The 25,062-nt window shown below is 48.3% G+C and overlaps 1 protein-coding gene across 3 annotated transcripts in view; it reads left to right on the top strand.

The window, feature by feature from the left end:
- The window catches only part of CA10 (carbonic anhydrase 10), a 312,105-nt gene that overhangs the window by 250,064 nt on the left and 36,979 nt on the right, over positions 1 to 25,062 (top strand). For all 3 annotated transcript variants that reach the window (XM_068262773.1, XM_068262774.1, XM_068262775.1), the window contains one exon: positions 20,788 to 20,942. In XM_068262773.1, coding sequence (XP_068118874.1) covers positions 20,788 to 20,942 — 155 coding nt within the window. The remainder of the gene's footprint in view (positions 1 to 20,787; positions 20,943 to 25,062) is intronic.

Here is a 25,062-nt window from a genome sequence, read left to right as displayed (position 1 = left end):
GAATGGTTGAACGATGCACAGTGACTCCATCTGCAGAAAGATGATGTTGTAGGTCTTTTGTGCTGGTCTGTGGGTTGACTCTGACTGTTCTCACCATTCATCGCTTCCGTTTATACAAGATTTTTGTTTGTCTGCCACTTCGAGCCCTAACTTGAACTGAGTCTGTAGTCTTTTATTTCCTCAATATGTTCCTAACTGTGGAAACAGACAGCTAAAATCTCTGAGACAGCTTTCTGTATCCTTCCCCTAAACCATGATGGTGAACAATCTTTGTCTTCAGGTCATTTGAGAGTTGTTTTGAGACCCCCATGTTGCTACTCATCAGATAAATTTAAAATAGCAGGGAAACTTACAATTGACTCCCTTAAATACTCTTTCTTATAATTGGATTGGATTATAATTGGATTAGCCTGTGTATGTAGGTCAGGGGTCACTGAGTTTACCAAGCTAATTTGAGTTCCAATAATTAGTTCTAAAGGTTTTGTAATCAATAAAATGACAACAGTGCCCAAATTCATGCACCTGCTTAATTTTATTTAAATAATTATTGCGCACTTTCTGTAAATTTCACTTCTCTAATATCACTGTGTGTGTCTCCTATATGATATATTTAACTGACATTTTGTTATCGTAACAACCAACGATTTACACAGGAAAATCATGACGATTAACAAGGTTGCCCAAACTTTTGCATCCCACTGTAGGTTCTAAGGGAGAACTAAATGCAGTTCCTGGGTTATTTGTGCCACGTGTGGTGGGGAGGAGGAGTTAAATTTGCACTAGGGCCTGCATTCCTGCATCACTTCTGCTTTTGCCCTGTTTATTTGGTGTTGAGATGTACTGATTTGCTAATAAGGTAATTGGCATGTGTTCATGTTGACTATTGTGTGGGTAAAAGTAAGGGACATTAAAGCGGACCTGAACTCAGAACTTCCTCTCAGCTTTATAAGATAAGCATCAGCATAATAACCTTTAAAGAAAAAGAATATTTGTTACAGCTGATACAAATCCTGCAATAAATCTGCAGTGTGTCTACTTCCTGCTTTCATGGAAGCAGACATAGGGTTAACATCCTGGGTTTACAAATCAGCTGCCCTGCAGAGGCTGACACAGCTGAGAGATCAAATTACAGTTGTGATTAGTCACAGAGGGGGACTTAGGGCTGGTTTACATTTACCGCCGGTGTTCGGGACTCGGCGTTAAACGCTCCCATTCAAGTGAATGGGAGCGTTTGTACCGGGCTTTGCGCGAACCCGGCGTTCAGATCCCGATTTTCCCTGGCGTTCGAGGTGACCCTGGACGCTACATGTAGAGTCCTGGGACAGTTAACCACTTCGGCTAATGTCCCCCTGTGGGGGAGAAAAATGCTGACTGCAACTGAATGCCACGGAAAGCCATTGAAAGCTCGAACGCAACGCCACCGAATGCAATGCCTCCTAAAGCCCGGCAGATGCCTGTGTGAACCAGCCCTTAGTCTAAACTCTCTAAATACACACAGGGTGCATTTCTCTATGTTTCCTTCTGTCCTATGCAAGAGTTCAGCTCCACTTTAACCTGCAAATTCCTTTGGTAACGGGAAATGCTTTGAATGCTTCTACGTTCTCTGTTTACTAAAAAGCTAAGTAATGCCCTGGTGCTACATAAATACTGGAAATATTTAATAAGGCAAACTCTGCAATGCCGCGTTTGCAGAAGAGAATACCTTCTATTCATCACTGTCATCAGCGACTGACAATGAGCAGTGAGAGGGGGAACACACGAGACCATACCAAGAGGATCATGGGATGGAAATTAGCCAGCTAAAAGTAGGCCATGAGCCACAGTGGACCTCATACGAGGCATTTCCATCGGCTTCCGGAAAGACGAGCCGCGCCGTACATCAAACCCTAACGGACTCAGGAGAACTGATAACCAGCTTCACGACGGCACAATATGCTGCGAAATTGAGTTTCGGTCCTTTACATCCATGTGTCATCTGTGCCGTTTCTGTAGATTAGATGCATGGAGCGGTGCAGAATAATAAGCACATCAAACACAGCTACTTCACAGCTATAATTAAGAATTATTTGTTACGCAGTGTGCCGTTCCGCATAATCTGAATGAGATCATTAAAGCATTGACAAAAAAAAAATCAAAAATGGATTGAAATTACACAGGCCGATCTCAGAAGGAAGCAGTGGGGTGTAAATTGTGGGAAGGCATGGCGGCCCGTCCGCAGTCATTGGTTTTGACAAATTGGATGGCAGCTTTGGTATTTAAAGGGAGGGGGGACAACAAGAGCCCAATAGTGTGATATTGTATAGATGATAATTAATAATGAGTAATATAACAATTTAATACTCACAAACCAGGGTTACCATTAGGCAACCACTGTGAGGGCAGGTGGGGAGATTAACCTGACCCCACTCAGGATTAAAAGTCGCTCTCTGTAGATGGGAAGAAGATGGGTACAACCCTCCACCAAGGGTGGACTTAGCAATATGTAGAAGCTTTCCAGAGGCGCCAATAGAATAAAAGTCACTTAACCACCCTAGCGTTCTGGACGAGCTGAGCTCGTCCAAGAAAAAGTTGCTGCTAGTGTTTCGGACGAGCTCAGCTCGTCCAGCACTTTCCCCACTCACCGCTGTGCAGCGCGTGATTTCGGCCGCCTTCTCTGTGCTGCTGCGGCTGCTGCGGGGCTCCCTCTCCCTCCTGCTGGGCTCTGATTGCCGGTCCCAGGCTCCCCCGATCCTCCGGTCCGAGGCTCCCCCGATCCTCCGGTCCCGCTCCCCTCTTCCCCGGAGATCCGGCAGTCAGGGAAGATGGCGTAGCCCAGCCACTTCCTCTGACGCCGGCTCCTGCGCCCCCTAGTGTCCGTCGCGGCGACAGCATCTTTAGATTACATAGGGAAACAAACTCTATGTAATCCAGTCATGCTACTGTAATTCAAAAGTTGTTTGCACAAACACAAACACCTGTCAGCTCTCAATAAAATCCCTGAACCGTTACTGCCTCTCCCTCTTTCAGAGTCCCCAGCGTCCAGTGTTAGTCTGTTGTCAGCTATCATCTGTGATTTCTGTGCGATTTCTGTGCGATTACTGCTTTTTTCCAGCCTTAGCTTCGTTCATATTACTGTCAGATTGCGTATTGCTTTCCGTCTTTTTCAAGACGCTGTGATCCCTGTGCGTTTGCTTTTGCTGTTTTTTTTTTTTTTGTCGCTGCCCGTGACCCCGTACCCTGCTTGGGGTCATGGCCTCGTCCTCCCGGAGGCGTGTGCGTGACGAGGAGTTGCTGGATGTCCTCGAGGCAAGCGACAGCGAAGACGAGCTCCTAGAGGAATCGACAGACAGCGAGGTTCCCGGTAACCTGTCTTCGGAGACGGAGACCAGTGATGAGGAAGCCGAGGAGCCAGTGACGGTCGCACGCACCTGGTGTGAGCTGGGGAGCCCCACTCAAGCTCCGCCACCCAGGTTCCCCTTCACAGGGGCACCCGGGCAGAAGATCGCGTGCGACGAGAGTCCGCTGTCCTTTCTGGAGCTCTTCCTGACTGATGACGTCATCCGCAAGATCGTTGAGGAGACGAATCACTATGCAGCGCAACATCAGCAGGAATCTTCTCTACCCAGGTTCTCGCGGAGCAGGAAGTGGGAACCTGTGACCAGCAACGACATCTGGGTGTTCCTGGGGCTCGTCATCCTCCAGGGAGTTGTTGGTAAGCTGCTGCAGAAGTGGTACTGGACCACTAATAAGATCCTCAGTACGCCCTTCTTTGGATCTGTTATGTCCGAGCCACGGTACACCCTCATCATGAAGTATTTGCACTTCGGAAACAACGAGGAGTTTGATGAGGCCACCCATCCCGCACCCAAGCTGAAAAAAATTTGGGACATATACCAGATGATTGTTGTGAACTTCAAGGCTGTGTATGTTCCAGATCGCGACATCACGGTTGACGAAAGCCTCATGGCATATAAGGGGAGACTGAGCTGGGTGCAATTTATTGCATCAAAAAGGGCACGCTTTGGGGTGAAGTCGTTTATGCTCTGTGAGGCCAAGTCCGGGTACATCTGGAACTCTGTAATTTACACGGGCAAAGGCACCAAATTTGCCCCTCAGTTCAGCCAGTTTGGATGTGCCACCTCCTCTGTCCTAACCCTAATTGAGCCATTGCTGGATCAGGGGTACTGCCTGACGACAGACAATTTTTACAGCTCCCCTGAACTTTTTGATTACCTGGTCCAGCATAAAACCGATGCCTAGGGTACCTTGAGGGCTAACCGTCGCAATCTGCCGCCGGCCTTTTCTGCCAGGAAGCTGAAAAAGGGGGAAGTCGTTGCCTGGCAGAAAGGCAAAATGATGGCTCTAAGGTGGAAGGACAAACGTGATGTATGTGTCCTCAGCACTATTCATAATGCCGAGACTGTCCGTAGTGTTGAGCGAACATCTAGATGTTCGGGTTCGGGCCGAACAGGCCGAACATGGCCGCGATGTTCGGGTGTTCGACCCGAACTCCGAACATAATGGAAGTCAATGGGGACCCGAACTTTTGTGGTTTGTAAAGCCTCCTTACATGCTACATACCCCAAATTTACAGGGTATGTGCACCTTGGGAGTGGGTACAAGAGGAAAAAAAAATTAGCAAAAAGAGCTTATAGTTTTTGAGAAAATCGATTTTAAAGTTTCAAAGGGAAAACTGTCTTTTAAATGCGGGAAATGTCTGTTTTCTTTGCACAGGTAACATGTTTTTTGTCGGTATGCAGTCATAAATGTAATACATATAAGAGGTTCCAGGAAAAGGGACCGGTAACGCTAACCCAGCAGCAGCACACGTGATGGAACAGGAGGAGGTGCAGGAGGAGAAGGCCACGCTTTGTGAGACACAACAACCCCGGCCTTGCATGAGGGCAAGAAGCGTGCGGATAGCATGCATTGTACCGCCATGCAGTCATAAATGTAATAAAGATAAGAGGTTCCATAAACAGGGACCGGCAACGCTAACCCAGCAGCAGCAGCAGCAGCAGACGTGATGGAACAGGAGGAGGCGCAGGAGGAGAAGGCCACGCTTTGTGAGACACAACAACCCAGGCCTTGCATGAGGGCAAGAAGCGTGCGGATAGCATGCTTTGTACCGCCATGCAGTCATAAATGTAATAAAGATAAGTGGTTCAATAAACAGGGACCACGCGGCAACGCTAACCCAGCAGCAGCAGACGTGATGGAACAGGAGGAGGCGCAGGAGGAGAAGGCCACGCTTTGTGAGACACAACAACCCAGGCCTTGCATGAGGGCAAGAAGCGTGCGGATAGCATGCTTTGTACCGCCATGCAGTCATAAATGTAATAAAGATAAGTGGTTCAATAAACAGGGACCACGCGGCAACGCTAACCCAGCAGCAGCAGACGTGATGGAGCAGGAGGAGGCGCAGGAGGAGAAGGCCACGCTTTGTGAGACACAACAACCCAGGCCTTGCATGAGGGCAAGAAGCGTGCGGATAGCATGCTTTGTACCGCCATGCAGTCATAAATGTAATAAAGATAAGTGGTTCAATAAACAGGGACCACGCGGCAACGCTAACCCAGCAGCAGCAGACGTGATGGAACAGGAGCAGGCGCAGGAGGAGAAGGCCACGGTTTTTGAGACACAACAACCCAGGCCTTGCATGAGGACAAAAAGCGTGCGGATATAGCAGCAATGCTTTTTGCCGCCATGCAGTCATAAATGTAATACAGATGAGAGGTTCAATAAACAGGGACCGGAAACGCTACACCATCCCAGATGTTCATTGGTCATGTTACTTGGTTGGGGTCCTGGAGTGTTGCGTAGTCATTTCCAATCCAGGATTGATTCATTTTAATTTGAGTCAGATGGTCTGCATTTTCTGTAGAGAGGCGGATACGCCGATCTGTGACGATGCCTCCGGCAGCACTGAAACAGCGTTCCGACATAACGCTGGCTGCCGGGCAAGCCAGTACCTCTATTGCGTACATTGCCAGTTCGTGCCAGGTGTCTAGCTTCGATACCCAATAGTTGAAGGGTGCAGATGGATTGTTCGACACAGCTACGTCATCTGACATGTAGTCCTTGACCATCTTCTCCAGGCGATCGGTGTTGGAGGTGGATCTGCACGCTTGCTGTTCAGTGGGCTGCTGCTGCATGGGTGTCAGAAAATTTTCCCACTCCAAGGACACTGCCGATACCGTTCCCTTTTGGGTACTAGCTGCGGCTTGCGTTGTTTGCTGCCCTCCTGGTCGTCCTGGGTTTGCGGAAGTCAGTCTGTCTGCGTACAACTGGCTAGAGGAGGGGGAGGATGTCAATCTCCTCTCTAAAGTCTCCACAAGGGCCTGCTGGTATTCTTCCATTTTGACCTGTCTGACTCTTTCTTCAAGCAGTTTTGGAACATTGTGTTTGTACCGTGGATCCAGAAGGGTATAAACCCAGTAATTGGTGTTGTCCAGAATGCGCACAATGCGTGGGTCACGTTCAATGCAGTCTAGCATGAATTGAGCCATGTGTGCCAGAGTCCTACCAGAATCCTCATCATCCTCTTGTGAGCGTTGTGATAGTTGTTGTGATGCATCATAGTCGTCACCTTCCTCCTGGTCTGCTTCTGCTGACCATTCGCGTTGAATTGTGGAAGTCCAACGTGCACCGCTCTGGCCCTCGTCAGTGGTGGCATGAAATTCCTGCTCCAACTCCAGCTGTTCCTCCTCCTCTTCTTCGTCATAGCTGCTGGGGCCAGCGTTCCCTGAGGCAGATGGCCTGATGTTGGTACCATCACGCTGATCGTTTTCTCCTTCAGATTCCCCCAGTTGCATCATGACAGCTGTTTCCTTGATTTTTAACATCGACCTCTTCAGTAAACACAGCAGTGGTATGGTAATGCTGACTGAAGAGTTGTCACTGCTCACAAGCAACGTGGATTGCTCAAAATTTTGGAGGACTTGGCAGATCCACAGAAGCTTGGCAGCTGGCCGGATGCGCCTCGGTACTGCGCCGTCATGTACTGGACCACTGCACTCTTCTGCTCGCAAAAGCGGGCTAGCATGTGCAGCGTAGAATTCCAGCGTGTAGGGACATCACACAGCAAGCGATGGTGGGGGAGATTGAAGCGCTCCTGCATCTTGGCGAGTGCCCCCGAAGCAGTACTGGAATTTCTACAATGTTTGGCCACTCGACGCACCTTCAACAGAAGATCGGCCACGCCTGGGTATGTCCTCAGGAACCGCTGAACTACTAGGTTCATCACGTGCGCCAGGCAAGGGATGTGTGTCAGCTTAGCCAACCTTAAAGCGCGAATGAGATTACTCCCATTATCACACACAACCATGCCCGGTTTCAGGTCCAGCGGTGCCAGCCACAAATCCGTCTGTTCCTTTATTCCCCTCCAAATTTCCTCCCCTGTGTGCTGCTTATCCCCAAGGCAGATTAGCTTCAGCAACGCTTGCTGACGCATGCCAACAGCTGTGCTGCACTGCTTCCACGATCCTACTGCTGCTGGGTTAGCGTTTCCGGATGAGGTACAGCTTTGAGATGCGTTGGAGGAGAAGGAGTCAGAGAGGTAGGTGCTGCTGTTGTTATCCAGTGGGAGGGACGGCGGTGCAGCTGTTTGCGGCGTGGGCAACACCCGCGCCATAGCAGATGAGGAATCGCTGCCAGGCTCCACAAGGTTCACCCAGTGCGCGGTAAGGGAGATGTATCGACCCTGGCCGAACGCACTCGTCCAGGTGTCAGTGGTGAGGTGAACCTTGCAGGCAACGGCATTCTTCAAGCTTCGGGTTATTTTGCTGACCACGTGCTCATGCAACTCAGGCACTGCAGAGCGCGCAAAGTGGTAGCGGCTGGGAACCACGTAACGTGGGATGGCCACTGACATCATGCCCTTGAAGCTGTTTGTCTCCACCACTCGATGTGGCAGCATTTCGCAGGCCAGAAGCTTGGCTATGCTGGCTGTTACTGCCACGGCCCGGGGGTCATTTGCTGGCAATTTCCTCTTGCGCTCAAACATCTCCGACACAGACAACTGAACCGTAGCGCTGCACACGGAAGGGCTGTTGGTTGTTGTGTTTGATGAACACTGGGAGACCTCAAGAGCACTACTCCGGAAAGTGACAGTGTCAGCGTCGTCTGATGTTTGTGAATGTTGTGAACCACGCAATGGCTGGGCTACTGCTGCTGCTGAGGCGGGTCTGGTGGTGAGTCTGGTGAACCCAAGGGAGGCAGTGTTGTTGCTGGTACCCTGTCCTGACGCGTTTGCCCACAGAGTGGGATGTTTGGATAGCATGTGACGGCTCATGCTGGTGGTGGAGAGGTTGTTAATACTTTTCCCCCTGCTCAGGCGGGTCTTGCACACCTTGCAAATCGCCATGGTAACATCCTCAGTGCAGTCTTCAAAGAAAGCCCAGACTTTGGAGCACCTGCCTCCTTGCTGGCGATTTCTGTTTGCTCCTCTTTTGCCTCTCACTTGAACTTCCACGCTTGTGGTGCCTGAAATAGCGCGCCGCCTACCTTGTGGCACAAGGCGAACTCGTGCAGCAGTGGGTTCTTCAACAGACTCATCTGTGCTGCTGCTATGACGGCGATGTTCTCGTTCACAAACAAAATCTGGGTCTCTGTCCACATTGTCCATACCCTCCTCTTCCATCTCCTCAAACTCGTCATATGTCATTGTGGGCCGCCGCCGTGGAGTAGAGCTCCCCACAACAACCTCTGCGCAGCACACTCCAACGTCGTCTTCCAGATCTTGTCGGCCGACCTCCTGCAATTGCAACCCCTCCTGCCCAAATTGCTCTGGGATTTGGGTTTCCGAGTCCTCCTCGGACTCGCCTTGTATTTCAGTGCGCGGTGCATTTCCCACAGTTAACGGTTGTGAATCCAGGCACAACATTTCTGGCTGTTCCTCCATTGACCTTTGAAAGGTGGAAGTTTGTTGGGCTGGGAATAGCTCCTGCGAATACCCCATTGTGTCCTGAGGTAATTCATCGGACTGGTTATCTGGCAGTTGTGTGCGTGGTGTCGCTGCCGGTTGTGTCAGCTTTGTGCCCACTGGCTCCTTGTAACTGGCTGAGGACTCGGACCTCATGCGTGATGTGCTGGTGCTGCTTAACCCACTGCTGGACGCTTGAGAGGTCATCCAAGTAATTATCTGGTCCTGTTCTTTTGGATTTGTGAGGGTTGTTGTCCTGGACAACATGGGCGGTATTGAGTGGGTTTTCTTGGGTGCTCCCCTGTGGCCTGTATGTGAACCGTCAGGGGAAACACCTCTTCCCTTGCCCCTCCCTCTTTCACCGGATTTCTTCCTCATTTCACTTATCCTTACAGTACACGCTGACTGGCAGCAGTACAGTGGCAGTACAGAAATGCTATACAGTACCACTATTCCCAGCAGCGACACAGAGCACAATGCTATACAGTGACGGGTGAGCGGTGTACCACTATTCCCAGCAGCGACACAGAGCACAATGCTATACAGTGGCGGGTGAGCGGTGTACTACTATTCCCAGCAGACACAGAACAGTAAACAGAATGCTATATAGTGTGGCTGAGCGAGCGGTGTACCACTATTCCCAGCAGACACAGAACAGTAAACAGAATGCTATATAGTGTGGCTGAGCGAGCGGTGTACCACTATTCCCAGCAGACACAGAACAGTAAACAGAATGCTATATAGTGTGGCTGAGCGAGCGGTGTACCACTATTCCCAGCAGACACAGAACAGTGAACAGAATGCTATATAATGTGGCTGAGCGAGGTACACAGAGTGGCAGTAAACAGAATGCTATATAGTGTGGCTGAGCGAGCGGTGTACTACTATTCCCAGCAGACACAGAACAGTAAACAGAATGCTATATAGTGTGGCTGAGCGAGCGGTGTACCACTATTCCCAGCAGACACAGAACAGTAAACAGAATGCTATATAGTGTGGCTGAGCGAGCGGTGTACCACTATTCCCAGCAGACACAGAACAGTGAACAGAATGCTATATAGTGTGGCTGAGCGAGCGGTGTACCACTATTCCCAGCAGACACAGAACAGTAAACAGAATGCTATATAGTGTGGCTGAGCGAGCGGTGTACCACTATTCCCAGCAGACACAGAACAGTAAACAGAATGCTATATAGTGTGGCTGAGCGAGCGGTGTACCACTATTCCCAGCAGACACAGAACAGTAAACAGAATGCTATATAGTGTGGCTGAGCGAGCGGTGTACCACTATTCCCAGCAGACACAGAACAGTGAACAGAATGCTATATAGTGTGGCTGAGCGAGCGGTGTACCACTATTCCCAGCAGACACAGAACAGTAAACAGAATGCTATATAGTGTGGCTGAGCGAGCGGTGTACCACTATTCCCAGCAGACACAGACCAGTAAACAGAATGCTATATAGTGTGGCTGAGCGAGGGGTGTACCACTATTCCCAGCAGACACAGAACAGTAAACAGAATGCTATATAGTGTGGCTGAGCGAGCGGTGTACCACTATTCCCAGCAGACACAGAACAGTGAACAGAATGCTATATAATGTGGCTGAGCGAGGTACACAGAGTGGCAGTAAACAGAATGCTATATAGTGTGGCTGAGCGAGCGGTGTACTACTGTTCCCAGCAGCGACACAATGACAGGGGGGACCCTGGCTAGCGTGGCTGGAGCGCGAACTACCCTGCCTGCCTACCCAAAGCTAAACCCACAGACAAATGGCGGAGATATGACGTGGTTCGGGTATTTATTTACCCGAACCACGTGACAGTTCGGCCAATCAGAGCGCGTTCGGGTCCGAACCACGTGACCCGTTCGGCCAATCACAGCGCTAGCCGAACGTTCGGGGAACGTTCGGCCATGCGCTCTTAGTTCGGCCATGTGGCCGAACGGTTTGGCCGAACACCATCAGGTGTTCGGCCGAACTCGAACATCACCCGAACAGGGTGATGTTCTGCAGAACCCGAACAGTGGCGAACACTGTTCGCCCAACACTAACTGTCCGCACCACCAACAGGAGTAAACAGGAGGTGGATAAACCCAAAGCCATACTGGATTACAACAACACTATGGGGGGTGTGGACAGGGCTGATGGAGCCATGACCTTCTATCCGGCTGTCCGCAAGCAGCAGCGGAAATATTATAAAAAAAATTTCCGCCACTTACTTGAGCAGTGCTTGTGGAATGGCTATGTGCTATACAAGAAAAGCTGTGTAAGGCCTGTACCCCACCATGACTTTGTCTGGCAGCTGACGGAAGCAATCTGCATGAAGTACCCCCCACCAGAGTCAACATCTAGACCGGGGCGCAGGGCATCATATGTCGTGAATCCGGCACGGCTTTCAGGGAGACACTTTGTGGAGTACTTGCCACCGACCCCACAGAAAGCAAACCCTACAAGAAGGTGCGTTGTTTGCTGCAATAAGAAGGACAAGGATGGCAAAAAGATGCGGAAGGAGACCCGCACTTACTGCCCAGATTGTGACGTGGCACTTTGCGCATTACCATGCTTCAAGATCTACCACACTAAAGAAGTGTTCTAAAGTACACTTGTACCCTGTATAATTTTGTTTCTGCCTTCATTTATTTATTTCTGCATTGATTTATTTATTTCTGCATTTTCTTTATATTTCTGCATTGAGGAAAAATGCAAGGTATTTCAGTTTGTCATTAATAAATTTTATTTTATTTTTGACAAGAATTAGTGTTTGACACTTTTATTATACTCAGAATGTATACTAAACTCTTGCTTGGCTCATTTTGGTAAGTTACAGGAAAAAAGGTGCTGAAAATTAAATGTACCGCTTTTTGCACAGAAATCCTTGGGAATCAGAACGCTGAGGTGGTTAAACGAGCTTACAACCGATGGGGCAGTGGTGGGCCTATCCCATCCATGCAGACAAAGCAAACAAAGGAAGGACTGTGGCATCAACAGTCAAACAACAATTTTATTTATACTCCACAGTAAAAATAGGCAACGCGTTTCACGGGCTCAATCCTGCTTCATCAGGCCAATCAAAAAAGGAGCATACAGCTTAACAGCATCAAAACCACACTGAGCGCCTCTGTAGAGCAGGCTCGCTACATGATTTAAAAAAAAAAAAAAAAAAAACTGCTGCGCTGCCCCCTGGCGGAATTTTTCATACCGCCAGGGGGGTTAATGACAGTATGTTTGTTTAGGCTGAAGTTCCCCTTTAAAATGTGATATGGGTGATTAGTGTGACATCTGTCTCTAAATATTCCAACCAGACCCTTATCCTGAGCCATACCAATTCACACGCCTCTTATGCAACAGCCTCTCTTCCCCTTTAACAATAAGGGTGCCTTGAGATCTTGGTATGGGGTACCAGCTTCTTTTTTAAAGAGACACTGAAGCGAAAAAAAAAATATGATATAGTGAATTGGTTGTGTACTATGAATAATTACTAGAAGATTAGCAGCAAAGAAAATATTCTCATACTTTTATTTTCAGGTATATAGTGTTTTTTCTAACATTGCATTATTCTATAATATGTGCAGATTACACAACACTCAGCATTCAAAATTAGTCTTTCAGAGCAGTCTGTGAAGTAATGACCTCTCCTCTAGCAGAGAAAAAGTAAACAGTTCACTTACAGTTGAGATAATAAAAGTCAGATAACAGCCCTCTCCACAACTAACTTAGTCGGAGAGCTTAATGGCTTGTTTGCATAGAGATAACAACTGGAGTTTCTCAACTCTTCCTGTACTGGAAACAATTACACTGATGTATCTGATCTTAATGTTTTATTTCTTAGCTGTGCTACACATACAAATCATAATATCATCATTTTTTTTTTTCTTCGCTTCAGTGTCTCTTTAAGTATTTGGTACCCCAAAGCAATTTCCTACAAAGGTTTAAAGTAAAAAAAGAACCCTGTTAAAATCATTTAAGGAAAAGGGTACATACTAATGAATCCCAGCTCAGTGGCCTACTTAGGGAATTTGACTCCTGGTGCTGATTATTAGAGATGTCGCGAACCTCCGAATTGAACTTCCGCGGAAGGTTCGGTTCGCGGAAAAGTTCGCGAACCGCAATAGACTTTAATGGGGAGGCGAACTTTGAAAAAAAGAAAAAATTATGCTGGCCACAAAAGTGATGGAAAAGATGTTTCAAGGGGTCTAACACCTGGACGGGGGCATGGCGGAGTGGGATACATGCCAAAAGTCCCGGGGAAAAATCTGGATGTGACGCAAAGCAGCGTTTTAAGGGCAGAAATCACATTGAATGCTAAATTGCAGGCCTAACGTGCTTTAAAACATCTTGCATGTGTATACATCAATCAGGGAGTGTAATTAGAGTACTGCTTCACACTGACACACCAAACTCACTGTGTAACGCACCACAAACAGCTGTTTGTGTAGTGACGGCCATGCTGGACTACTGCGCAACAAGCTTACGTTTTGTTTTTAAATTACATTTTCTACTTGCTGTGTACTTGTTCAGTACCGCTACAATGAGAATCCTGTGGAGGCGGATAAGTCTGCCATTGTGACCCCGGGTAATGGCCGGGGAATGAGGGGTTTGAATCCGGTGAGGAGCCTGAGCAACAGCTACCACTACACATCCAAGGAGGGCAGCGGGCAGGCATGCACGCCCGCCCGCCCCGAGGTAGTGACCAAAAATAACAATACAGGAGGCGGACTTTCGAGGCCCTGCTGTGTATTTGAAGTGAATTAACTTTAAATCCTTTAACGGGAATCCGTTATGGAGGGCAAGTCTGCCATTGTCACCGCGGGGAATGAAGGTTGGATTCCGGCCCAAAGTGGGAGCCTGCTGAGACCCATGCTGTAGCTGCCCTGACCGTGATTTGCAGACCAGGCATCTGTGGTCAGATGGACCCTTGAGCCAGCGGAAGACAAACCAAGTCGAAAGCATTTGCCAAGAATGTTTTACGGAGGGCAAGTTTTTTTGCCCTTTTTTTTAAATTGTTTGAAAATGATAGATGGTTGTATTTTTAAATTGTTTGAAAGTTTAAATGGTTGTATTTTTAAATTGGTTGAAAGTTTAGATGGTTGTATTTTTAAATTGTTTAAGTGTAGCCATTCTTCCTCCCCCCAGCCACAAACAATACCATGGGAACCTGGAGCAGCAGAAGCCCCCTGTGACGGCTGCCGCGGTTGTTCTCCGCGGCTTGTCTTTTGAGGGGTGCTGCTTTTCCTCAGGTGTTCTTGCCATAGCTGTTTGTGCCTTCTCTCCAGGTGCCTTCGTAAAGCACTTGTCCCTACGTGACAGTTGGCCTTTCGACGGCTCAATTTTTGCTGGCAGAGACAACAGATGGCTTTGCTCCGATCTGAGACACACACGTTAAAAAATTTCCAAACCGCTGAGTCCCCCTGGGGTGATGGCGCTACAGTGGCATCAGCAGCTGACGTTGAAGGGCATGTTGGCTGTCTGGCCATAGCTGGCGATACATGATGCCGGACACTGCCCCCAGCTGTTTCTGAGGACGAGCTCCCTCTGCTTCTATCATGGAGTCGTCTCCTCCTAGTCCTCTCTGACTCCTCCTCTGAACTGTCCCCCTGGTCATCTCCTCTACCTGGAACATATGTAGTATCCGTATAATCGTCATCATAATCCTCCTGGCCAGCTGCACTTTCCTCAGACACCTCCTCAACTGCACCAACTTCAGGTGTTTCATCAGCCCCCTCCACACACGTTACGTCCATACTATCGCCACCTAACTCAGACGTAGGAGGTGGTGTACCTGCGCCTTCTTCTTGTTGTTGCAGTAGTGGCTGTGAATCGGTGATTTCACCACCACCACCATCAAATAACTCCTGCGAAGTGTCAAATGCAGCGGATGTGGTGCTTGTTGTAGCGCTGGTGGCTGCGGGAGATGAGGTGTTCTGTGTTAAATACTCAATCACCTCCTCACGATTTTGGGAAGTGATGGCACGTGCCTTCTTCTGAGCACTGTATTTTAGGGCAGGTCCGCACGAAATCACAGCAACACCACCTCGCACAGACCTGCCAGTGCCTGGTGGCCTTCCTCTGGGTCTGCCTCTACCTCTTCCTCTACCTGGTTTGTCCATTTTGTCCATCTCGGGGGGATGCTAGGTATATGCAGTGAGCTGGGTTCACTGAAAAGTAAAGGTACTAGGATGCAGTGAGGTGGGTTCACTCAACACAACAGGTTGTAGGTATATGCAGTGAGCTGGGTTCACTCAACACAAAGCTAGGTATATGCAGTGATGAGGTGGGTTAAGTAAACACAACAGGTAGTAGGTGTATGCAGTGAGCTGGGTTCACTCAACACAACAGGTAGTAGGTATATGCAGTGAGCTGGGTTCACTCAACACTACAGGTAGTTATGTGCAGTGATGAGGTGGGTTAAGTAAACACAACAGGTAGTAGGTATATGCAGTGAGCTGGGTTCACTCAACACTACAGGTAGTTATGTGCAGTGATGAGGTGGGTTAAGTAAACACAACAGGTAGTAGGTATATGCAGTGAGGTGGGTTCACTCAACACTACAGGTAGTTATGTGCAGTGATGAGGTGGGTTAAGTAAACACAACAGGTAGTAGTAGGATGCAGTGAGCTGGGTTCACTCAACACAACAGGTAGTAGGTATATGCAGTGAGCTGGGTTCACTCAACACTACAGGTAGTTATGTGCAGTGATGAGGTGGGTTCACTCAACACAACAGGTAGTAGGTATATGCAGTGAGCTGGGTTCACTCAACACTACAGGTAGTTATGTGCAGTGATGAGGTGGGTTAAGTAAACACAACAGGTAGTAGTAGGATGCAGTGACCTGGGTTCACTCAACACAACAGGTAGTAGGTATATGCAGTGAGCTGGGTTCACTCAACACTACAGGTAGTTATGTGCAGTGATGAGGTGGGTTCACTCAACACAACAGGTAGTAGGTATATGCAGTGAGCTGGGTTCACTCAACACTACAGGTAGTTATGTGCAGTGATGAGGTGGGTTAAGTAAACACAACAGGTAGTAGTAGGATGCAGTGAGCTGGGTTCACTCAACACAAAGCTAGGTATATGCAGTGATGAGGTGGGTTAAGTAAACACAACAGGTACTGGGTATATGCAGTACTGGGTAGTACAATGTGCAGCTCCCTGTCACACACACAGGCAGTCAGTCACTGAATGTGCTGGGCTGCTGGCAGTGGCACACACACTATCAATTAGCAAGGCTGTGCATGCAACAAAAGTGTCAGTTTGACACACAGTAAAAAAAAAAAAAAAAGTACAGGATGAGCTCTGACAAAAGCTGTTGCTGGGTGCTATAAAGCAATAACAATCAGCCAGGAGCAAACCAAGCAGCCAAGAACCTAACTAATCTGTCCCTAGAAGAACAAGTCAGCAGCAGCTGTCCCTTTCCTCTCACTAGCAGGCACACGAGTGAGTGTAATGGCCGCCGGAGCCTGCCTTATATAAGGGGGGGTGGGGCTCCAGGGCTTACTGTAGCCTGAATGGCTACAATGTGCCTGCTGACTGTGATGCAGAGGGTCAAAGTTGACCCTTATAGTGCATTATGGGGCGAATCGAACTTCCGTAAAAGTTCGCCTGGCGCAGGCGAACGCGAACCACCAATGTTCGCCTGTAACCGTTCGCCGGCGAACCGTTCGCTACACCTCTACTGATTATTTACAGACACACACCATCCCCCCCCCCCCACACACACACACCCCCACACCCCCAAAACAACCAATTTTTTGGATGAGAGGGTTGACGGGTTGGGGCGCCGAGCATGTCGCTGCAAGTTTTGGGGGATTTTTGTGGAAAAGTAGTCATCAGGATGTGGACAGAGCTAACCATTATGAAACTCTGCACTCTATACAGTGCTGCAGAAGATGGCAGTGCTATATAAATACACAATAATAATATGGTAGGACATTAGACTATGACTATGGTAGAATTAGATTGTGAGGTCCTCTGAGGACAGTCAGAAAAAGGGGCCATATGAAATAGGGGGATGCATAGGAAGAGGGGGGCGCCATTTTTCTCCCTGCGCCATTTTTAGATGGACGCATGTACAGTGCCTAGCACACAAATAACTATGATGTGTTCCTTTTTTTCTTTCTCTGCCTGAAAGAGTTCAGGTAAGTAAGTGGCTGACTCAGTCCTGACACTTTCCTAGCAGAAAATGGCTTCTGAGAGCAGGAAAGAGATAAAAAGGGTCAATAGTTCATAGATTTTAGCTCTGGCATACTTCAATGAATGTGTCATTGAGCAAAAACAATAAAACAGTTAAAACTTAAAAAGTAGATTTAAACATAAAATAACACTGTGGAATATCTTAAAAAGTCATTTTTAGGAGAAGGAAAATGGATACAATCATTTATTTCATTGGTTTATTTTCACCTCGGGTGTCCTTTAATAATGAAGCAGGCCCGCAGTCTCCATAAAGAGAAAGCCATGGCAGGGTTTGAACCGGGGAATCTGACGCAGCAAGAGCACGAACCACTTTGTAATCATGCAGCTATGCAGACGACAAGAAATGAATGTGTCTGCTATAACTAAGAACGGGAGTCAGACGAGGAGGAGGAGAAACAGAATCCTGACGGAAAACAGTATTAGTCCTACATGAATAGCTCAGCGGGACTCTCGCATAAGTAGCTATGCATTGAGAGCATAAATATAGTGACGGCGATATTTCCTAAATTTGCGGTTTACATTCCGATTCAGTAATTATAGGGACTGCGTGCAGATAGATGGATTTGCCGAAAATGATATACGCTACCCATTAATTTATGTCACAGTGAAAAGAAAAGGCATTGTGTCGAGTCCTACACGTTTAACGTTAACAATATTTGGTGGAATTATACAGCCCTGGATCTACCACTCCGACACTTAGCTTGACTTTTGTTAATACTATTTTAGAGAAAACAATTGAGGTAGATTTATTATATGTTGTACTGATTTTTCTGTGTGAAAAATGCCACATATGGAGTAGAAATTGATCCACAGCCTAGTCTGCCACGCCCACACTACTTCCTGTTCTAACCTAGCCTCACCTCCTCCATTGTCACTGGGGATGGGGCCATCATCACTAGACTTGACCTCCATTGACCGAAGCAACGGTAGTGTCAGGCAACCAGCTTTTCACTTTGTGATGGCCATTAATGTATGAAATAACTGTAGCTAATGTATTTGGTTCTGCTGGCAGAGGCATCAGATTATACAAAGCTGAAGAGATGAATGTAGACAATGCAAGATGATCATCAGATAGGGTTAGGGTGCATACACACATCCCATTTTTCTTTGTTAATGACTGGCCAATTTTTCCACCTCCATGTAAAGGAGGGACAAAAGATTTTGAGTACTGTGAACAGATTATGTAGGTAAGCTGTCATACTACATGGAAGGGGTAAAACTGGCCCAGCCCCATTTTTAGGGGGAGGCAGGGCAGGGGGCTCAGCAGCAGTGGGGGGGAAGGGGGCGCAGTGACAGTTGGAGCAGTAACTCACCTCTCCGACTTCCACATGTTGCATATCTTCTTTCTCCTTCCATCCGTACGTTGCATTGATAACAGCGTCCCCTGTGGTGACATGCTCTTATGTCACCACAAGGGGGCGTTGTTACCAATGCAACTGAACGGATGGGAGAAGGAAGAAGGAATTCAGCATATGGATCATGAAGAGTTAAGTTACTACCACAGAGAAGTGGAGGAGGAGGGGGTACCTATACTGTGGGAGGGGAGGGGAGTCTCACTGGCTACCTATATTGTGGGAGGGGAGGGGGTCTCACTGGCTACCTATACTGTGGGAGGGGGGGGGTCTCACTGGCTACCTATACTGTGGGAGGGGGGCCTCACTGGCTACCTATACAAAGGGGAGGGGTAGGAGCTCTCTGGCTACCTATACTGTGGTAGGAGAGGAGGTCTCACTGGCTACCTATACAGAGTGGAGGGTGGGATCTCACTGGCTACCTATACAGAGGGGAGTGGTGGGAGCTCACTGGCTACCTATACAGAGGGGAAGGTGGGAGGTCACTGGCTACCTATACAGAGGGGAGGGGAGGAAGGCTCACTGGCTACCTATACAGAGGGGAGTGGTGGGAGCTCACTGGCTACCTATACAGAGGGGATGGTGGGAGCTCACTGGCTACCTATACAGAGGGGAGGGGAGGAAGTCTCACTGGCTACCTATACGGAGGGGAGGGGTGGGATCTCACTGGCTACCTATACAGAGGGGAGTGGTGGGAGCTCACTGGCTACCTATAAAGAGGGGAGGTGTGGCAGCTCACTGGCTACCTATACAGAGGGGAGGGTGGGAGCTCACTGGCTACCTATACAGAGGGGAGGGGTAGGAGCTCACTGGCTACCTATACAGAGGGGAGGGGAGGAGGTCTCATTGGCTACCTATACAGAGGGGAGGGTGGGAGCTCACTGGCTACCTATACAGAGGGGAGGGTGGGATATCACTGGCTACCTATACAGAGGGGAGGGGTGGGATCTCACTGGCTACCTATACAAAGGGGAAGGGTGGGAGCTCTCTGGCTACCTATACTGTGGGAGGAGAGGAGGTCTCACTGGCTACCTATACAGAGGGGAGGGTGGGAGCTCACTGGCTACCTATACAGAGAGGAGGGGTGGGAGCTCACTGGCTACCTATACAGAGGGGAGGGGTGGGAGCTCACTGGCTACCTATACAGAGGGGAGGGTGGGAGCTCACTGGCTACCTATACAGAGGGGAGGGGAGGAAGTCTCACTGGCTACCTATACAGAGGGGAGGTGTGGCAGCTCACTGGCTACCTATACAGAGGGGAGGGTGGGAGCTCACTGGCTACCTATACAGAGGGGAGGGGTAGGAGCTCACTGGCTACCTATACAGAGGGGAGGGGAGGAGGTCTCATTGGCTACCTATACAGAGGGGAGGGTGGGAGCTCACTGGCTACCTATACAGAGGGGAGGGGTGGGATCTCACTGGCTACCTATACAGAGGGGAGGGGTGGGATCTCACTGGCTACCTATACAAAGGGGAGGGGTGGGAGCTCTCTGGCTACCTATACTGTGGGAGGAGAGGAGGTCTCACTGGCTACCTATACAGAGGGGAAGGTGGGAGCTCACTGGCTACCTATACAGAGGGGAGGGGTGAGAGCTCACTGGCTACCTATACAGAGGGGAGGGGTGGGAGCTCACTGGATACTTATATTGTGGGAGGGGAGGGGTCTTACTGGGTACCTATACAGAGGGGAGGGGTGAAGGGAGCTCACTGGCTATCTATACAGAGGAGAGGGGAGGAGGTCTCACTGGCTACCTATACAGAGGGGTGGGGGGAGGCTCACTGGCTACCTATACTGTGGGAGGGGATGGGGTCTCACTGGCTACCTATACAGAGGGGAGGGGTGGGGGGAGCTCCCTGGCTACCTATACAGAGAGGAGGGGAGGTCACTGGCTACCTATACAGAGGGGAGGGGGCTCAATTTTTACACCCCCACCCTGGGAGCTACATAGACTAGAAACTGCCTTGAACTGGCAAATTGTTGGCCAATCAAAATAGATGTTGAAGTTGGTGGAGGTTACATGTTCTAGTTAGAACTAGAAGGTTAATATAGTCATCAGGAAGGGAATTTTCATTAAGCAAGGAGTTGAATGTTAGTCATTGGAGATAGTTAATGAGATGCAAATTTCATGCAAATTATATTCAGATGGACTTGAGCCAATCAAATGCAGTTACTGTCAACAGCAAAAAAGAATCCAGGCACTGTCTGACACGACTGCCCGCCTTAATGAATAACATGGCTTGCTTTTATTGTTATCATAAGTTTTTCTCTGTTTGTATCCACCAGTCTCTTTTCACTCTAATATCTGGTTACTGAATGTTGTTTTCTCCAAATATATCCTCAGATGATGCATATTTACTGCAGGGGCTAAATATAGAAGAGCTTTATCCCGAGACTGCTAGTTTCATCACCTACGATGGGTCGATGACCATCCCACCCTGTTATGAGACAGCAAGTTGGATCATCATGAACAAGCCCATCTACATCACCAGGATGCAGGTAAGCTATAGGATAGACACACATTTGTGAAATGTTTTTGGAAAACATGGTGTGCGGATTTTTGTTTTTATCAGATCTAATTCTCTTGGCAAAAGCATGAAAACATTCCCCCCTATTAAAAAGAAACAAAAAAAAACCACTTATACTTTAAACCTAAAGGGAAAATTAATTCAGCCTAAACAAACATACTGTCATTAAGTTACATTAGATATGTTAATTAAAATAGATAGGTAATATAATCTCTTCCCCACCCTGTTTTAAAAGAACAGGCAAATATTTGTGATTTCATGGGGGCAGCCATCTTTTTGGTGGAAAGGAGGTGACAGGGAGCATGAGACACAGTTCCAACTATCCTGTGTCCTGAACACCCCTCTCTAGGCTTCAAATCTCAAATTCCCCCAAAAAAAAAAAAAAATTGCAGAAGGATAAAAACTACATCAGGGAGAAGCTTGCCTGTTTCCTGCCAACTGACCAAGAGCTCCAGGTTACCTCACATTATATACTATCTGTTATTTCATCATGCATTGGGTCATCTGGGAATATAAACCAGGCAACAACCAGACCTCCATTAATTGCCACACCCTGCCCTTAGTCCAGCTCCTAACTGGTTGAAAGTCCAGGTGGCATGCTCAGCAACAGCACCTTCTAGAAGCTGAGATGTCACTCCTCACAGCCAGCACCTGTAACAAGAAAAAACACACAGCCAGAAACACACATACCTGTATACTCTTACACACACCTGTGTATATATATATAGGGAGTTTCAAGGGCGTACCTACCGCCACTGCAAGGGATGCAGCCGCAGGTGGGCCCGGAGGGGGAGAAACCTGAGAGGGGGCCCTGGCTCTGGGTCCTCCGCCCGCTTGTATGCGGAGCGGGCGGAAGCACAAGACAAAAATTGATTTGTTTTGGTGCAGGCTGTTCCTGCAAAGTGCGGCTGCGGGCACTAGGACCTGGAGGCATACTTCTTTTTCCCCTCCTAAACCTCCTGCTTGGACGCATCCTTGGGCCCCCCTTCCCCGCCCCCTCAAGCACGCTGGACGGACAGGGAGACAACCAGGAAGAGGATGTCACGCTGCTGCTGCTGCTAAATGTGAGACACACACAGCCTGTCTACATGTGTGTGTAGTGTGTGCCTGTGTAGTGTGTAGTGTGTGCCTGTGTAGTGTGTGCCTGTGTAGTGTTTTCCTGTGTAGTGTGTTCCTGTGTAGTGTGTATTGTGTGCCTGTGTAGTGTGTGCCTGTGTAGTATGTTCCTGTGTAGTGTGTATTGTGTGCCTGTGCAGTGTGTGCCTGTGTAGTGTGTGCCTGTGTAGTGTGTGCCTGTGTAGTGTGTGCCTGTGCAGTGTGTGCCTGTGTAGTGTGTGCTTGTGTAGTGTGTGCCTGTGTAGTGTGTGTCTGTGATGTGTGTAGTGTGTGCCTGTGATGTGTGCAGTGTGTGCCTGTGATGTGTGCAGTGGGTGCCTGTGATGTGTGCAGTGGGTGCCTGTGATGTGTAGTGTGGTATGTGTGTTACTGGGGCTGCAGACATGGTGGGGGGGCTTTACCCTGAGCCTCGGTGTATTTAAATATATATATATATATATATATATATATATATATATATATATATATATATATATATATATATATATATATATATATATATATATATATGTATACTCCTACCTTAAGATCTTTGGATGGAGGGGGCGATTGTTGCTGGGAAGGAAAGGGTCTGGGGGGGGGGCATCCAAAGTTTCGCAGGGGGGCCCAGTGGTTTTTAGTTACGCCCCTGGGGAGTTTCCAGCATCTGTCATGAGTTCATCACTCTATTAGTGTTCCTTTCTTTCCATTCTCTAGCAATCTGTATCCAGCTGAAAGACAAGTGTAACAAACTTACCTGGTGTGGTCTCTGCAGGCTGCTCTGATAGTTTGGAGCAGGGATGCTCATCCGGATCCGGGTACCCGGGTAAACCCGGGTATCCGACCATTTTTCCGCTATCCAGTCGGATCCGGATTCCGGATACCTGGGGCCGGATCCGGATAGCTCTATGCGGGTATCTGGCCGCATAATCCAGGTACCCGCGGATATTCGACGGATATCCGGATCCAGGTACTGTAACAAGGGAGATGATGTCATTGAGCCAATCAGAGGGCTCCCAGCAGAAGCCCTAGCAACCAATCACAGAGGGGAACTTTGGCCAGCCCCACCTGACCTCATTGAGCCAATCAGAGGCCTCCCAGCCTAAGCCCTGGCACCCAATCACAGAAGGGAATCCTGGCCAGCCCGCCTGTGTAATAAGGAGGACTGGCATGATGAGCCAGATTGTCCTTGCTTGTGTGGCTGGCTGGCTGGCTGGTCACTGACAGACTTGCTCCAGTGCTGTTGGCTTAGCAAGTGCTGCCTGTATACAGTGATAAACCTAAAGCTTTGAGTGCTAAACACCTTCACTACACTATTGTTCTATTGTTTTTTTTAGCTAACTAGTGTAATTGTTTGATTTCATTCTGTTAAGCTTGGGGGTGTAATCTCCACAGTCAGCATACAACACATAAGCTGACGTGAAGGAGGTACACACACCAGCACAAGGGATCAGGATATCCCCAGTTTAGTGGAGGAGAGGACTGACTCCAATAGGAGATTGTGGTGCACAGAGCCGGTGCAGATCTGAACAGCCACAAACACTTTCGTAATAACGTCTCAGCGCAAAGTAGCGCTGAGCGCATAAACCAGGACTGAGGAGATCAGGACAGGTAGACAGAATGAACGCTTGCCAGCTAGCGATTACTTAGCGACAGCAAGCGTCCAAAACCAGACAGACTGGAATGAGGCAGCCAATGCGTTGCGGCGATGGCGTGCCTCACAAAGACAGGACAGGAGAGACAGGAAATAGCAGGATCGAGATAGATGAACGTAACACAGATAAATATACAATAAGTATGTTTTCCTAGCGTATTACAATTACAGCTATCAATGAAACTATTCGTAACGTCTGACTAACATATGTATATATTGGCAATGAACCGATATATGACATAAGCAGGAACTCTGACTAAGACTGAAGTAATACAGGGAACAGGACTCAGAAGGATTCGCTATCTCTTCGCAGAGATGAACGCAATCCACAAACAGGACCAGGAACAGGATTCAGAAGGATTCGTTATCTCTTCGCAGAGATGAACGCAATCCACAAACAGGACCAGGAACAGGATAACTAGCTCAGCACGGGTGTTCACGATACGCGCAAACTACCAAAACGTGCTGGAAAACTGACTAACTGAACACAGGAAATAAACAGTTTGTGTACGTATATATCAGCGACACTGATATATTAACGTAACACGAATACAAGGAAAATAACGAAATGCGCAAGTATGCGTATATATTGGCGATGAACCAATATATGACACAAGACAAGCAAGTAGCAACTTCTAGAACAAGAGCAGAACTAGGAGGACTCGCTGACCCCTTCGCAGGAGTCAGCGCAGTCCACACGGACCAGGAACGAGGTGGGGCACGAGCAGAGTAACAGATAGAGTCTGAAACTATGATAGCCCATGAGGCATTGCAGGAAGCAGTTCTTTATACTGAGGTCATCCAATGGGAGCAGACCTGCAGATTCCCACACAAGTGAATGGTAATTAATCACAGGCTGATAGCAGGAAAAGGCAGACAATGATATGCAGCCTGCAGGAAAGGGACCGCCCCTCCACTGCAGCAGACAATGTTTGTTTACACAAAAGCATATTAAACTGTCATAAACTTCAGAGCGACTGCAGATGGAATCAGCAACTAGTTTAAGTGCAAACCAAACTATGCAAGCAAATGCATGTAATGACATTAGAACTGCTTGGTTTGCAATACCAGTGCAGTCAGCAGAAAACGCTGCAGAAGCGATCATAACAGTACCCCCTCCCTTAAACGCGGCCTCTGGACGCCTATGAAAACTGACATATTTCTCCTGAACCACCCAAACCAAAAAATCAGAAGTGGGAAATCCAGCAAACTGATCTGACTGAAAATTCATGAAGGTCGGATCCGTCCGACAAAACCAAATTCCCGAATCAGTCTCACCAAAACTAGACCAATTGGAACCAGAACCTACCGAACCATGCCCGTCAGCACTACAAGCCTCAGT

This window comes from Hyperolius riggenbachi, chromosome 12, assembly GCF_040937935.1.
Source record: "Hyperolius riggenbachi isolate aHypRig1 chromosome 12, aHypRig1.pri, whole genome shotgun sequence".
In the NCBI taxonomy this organism is placed as follows: domain Eukaryota; kingdom Metazoa; phylum Chordata; class Amphibia; order Anura; family Hyperoliidae; genus Hyperolius; species Hyperolius riggenbachi.
This window is presented reverse-complemented; position numbering and strand designations above follow the sequence as displayed.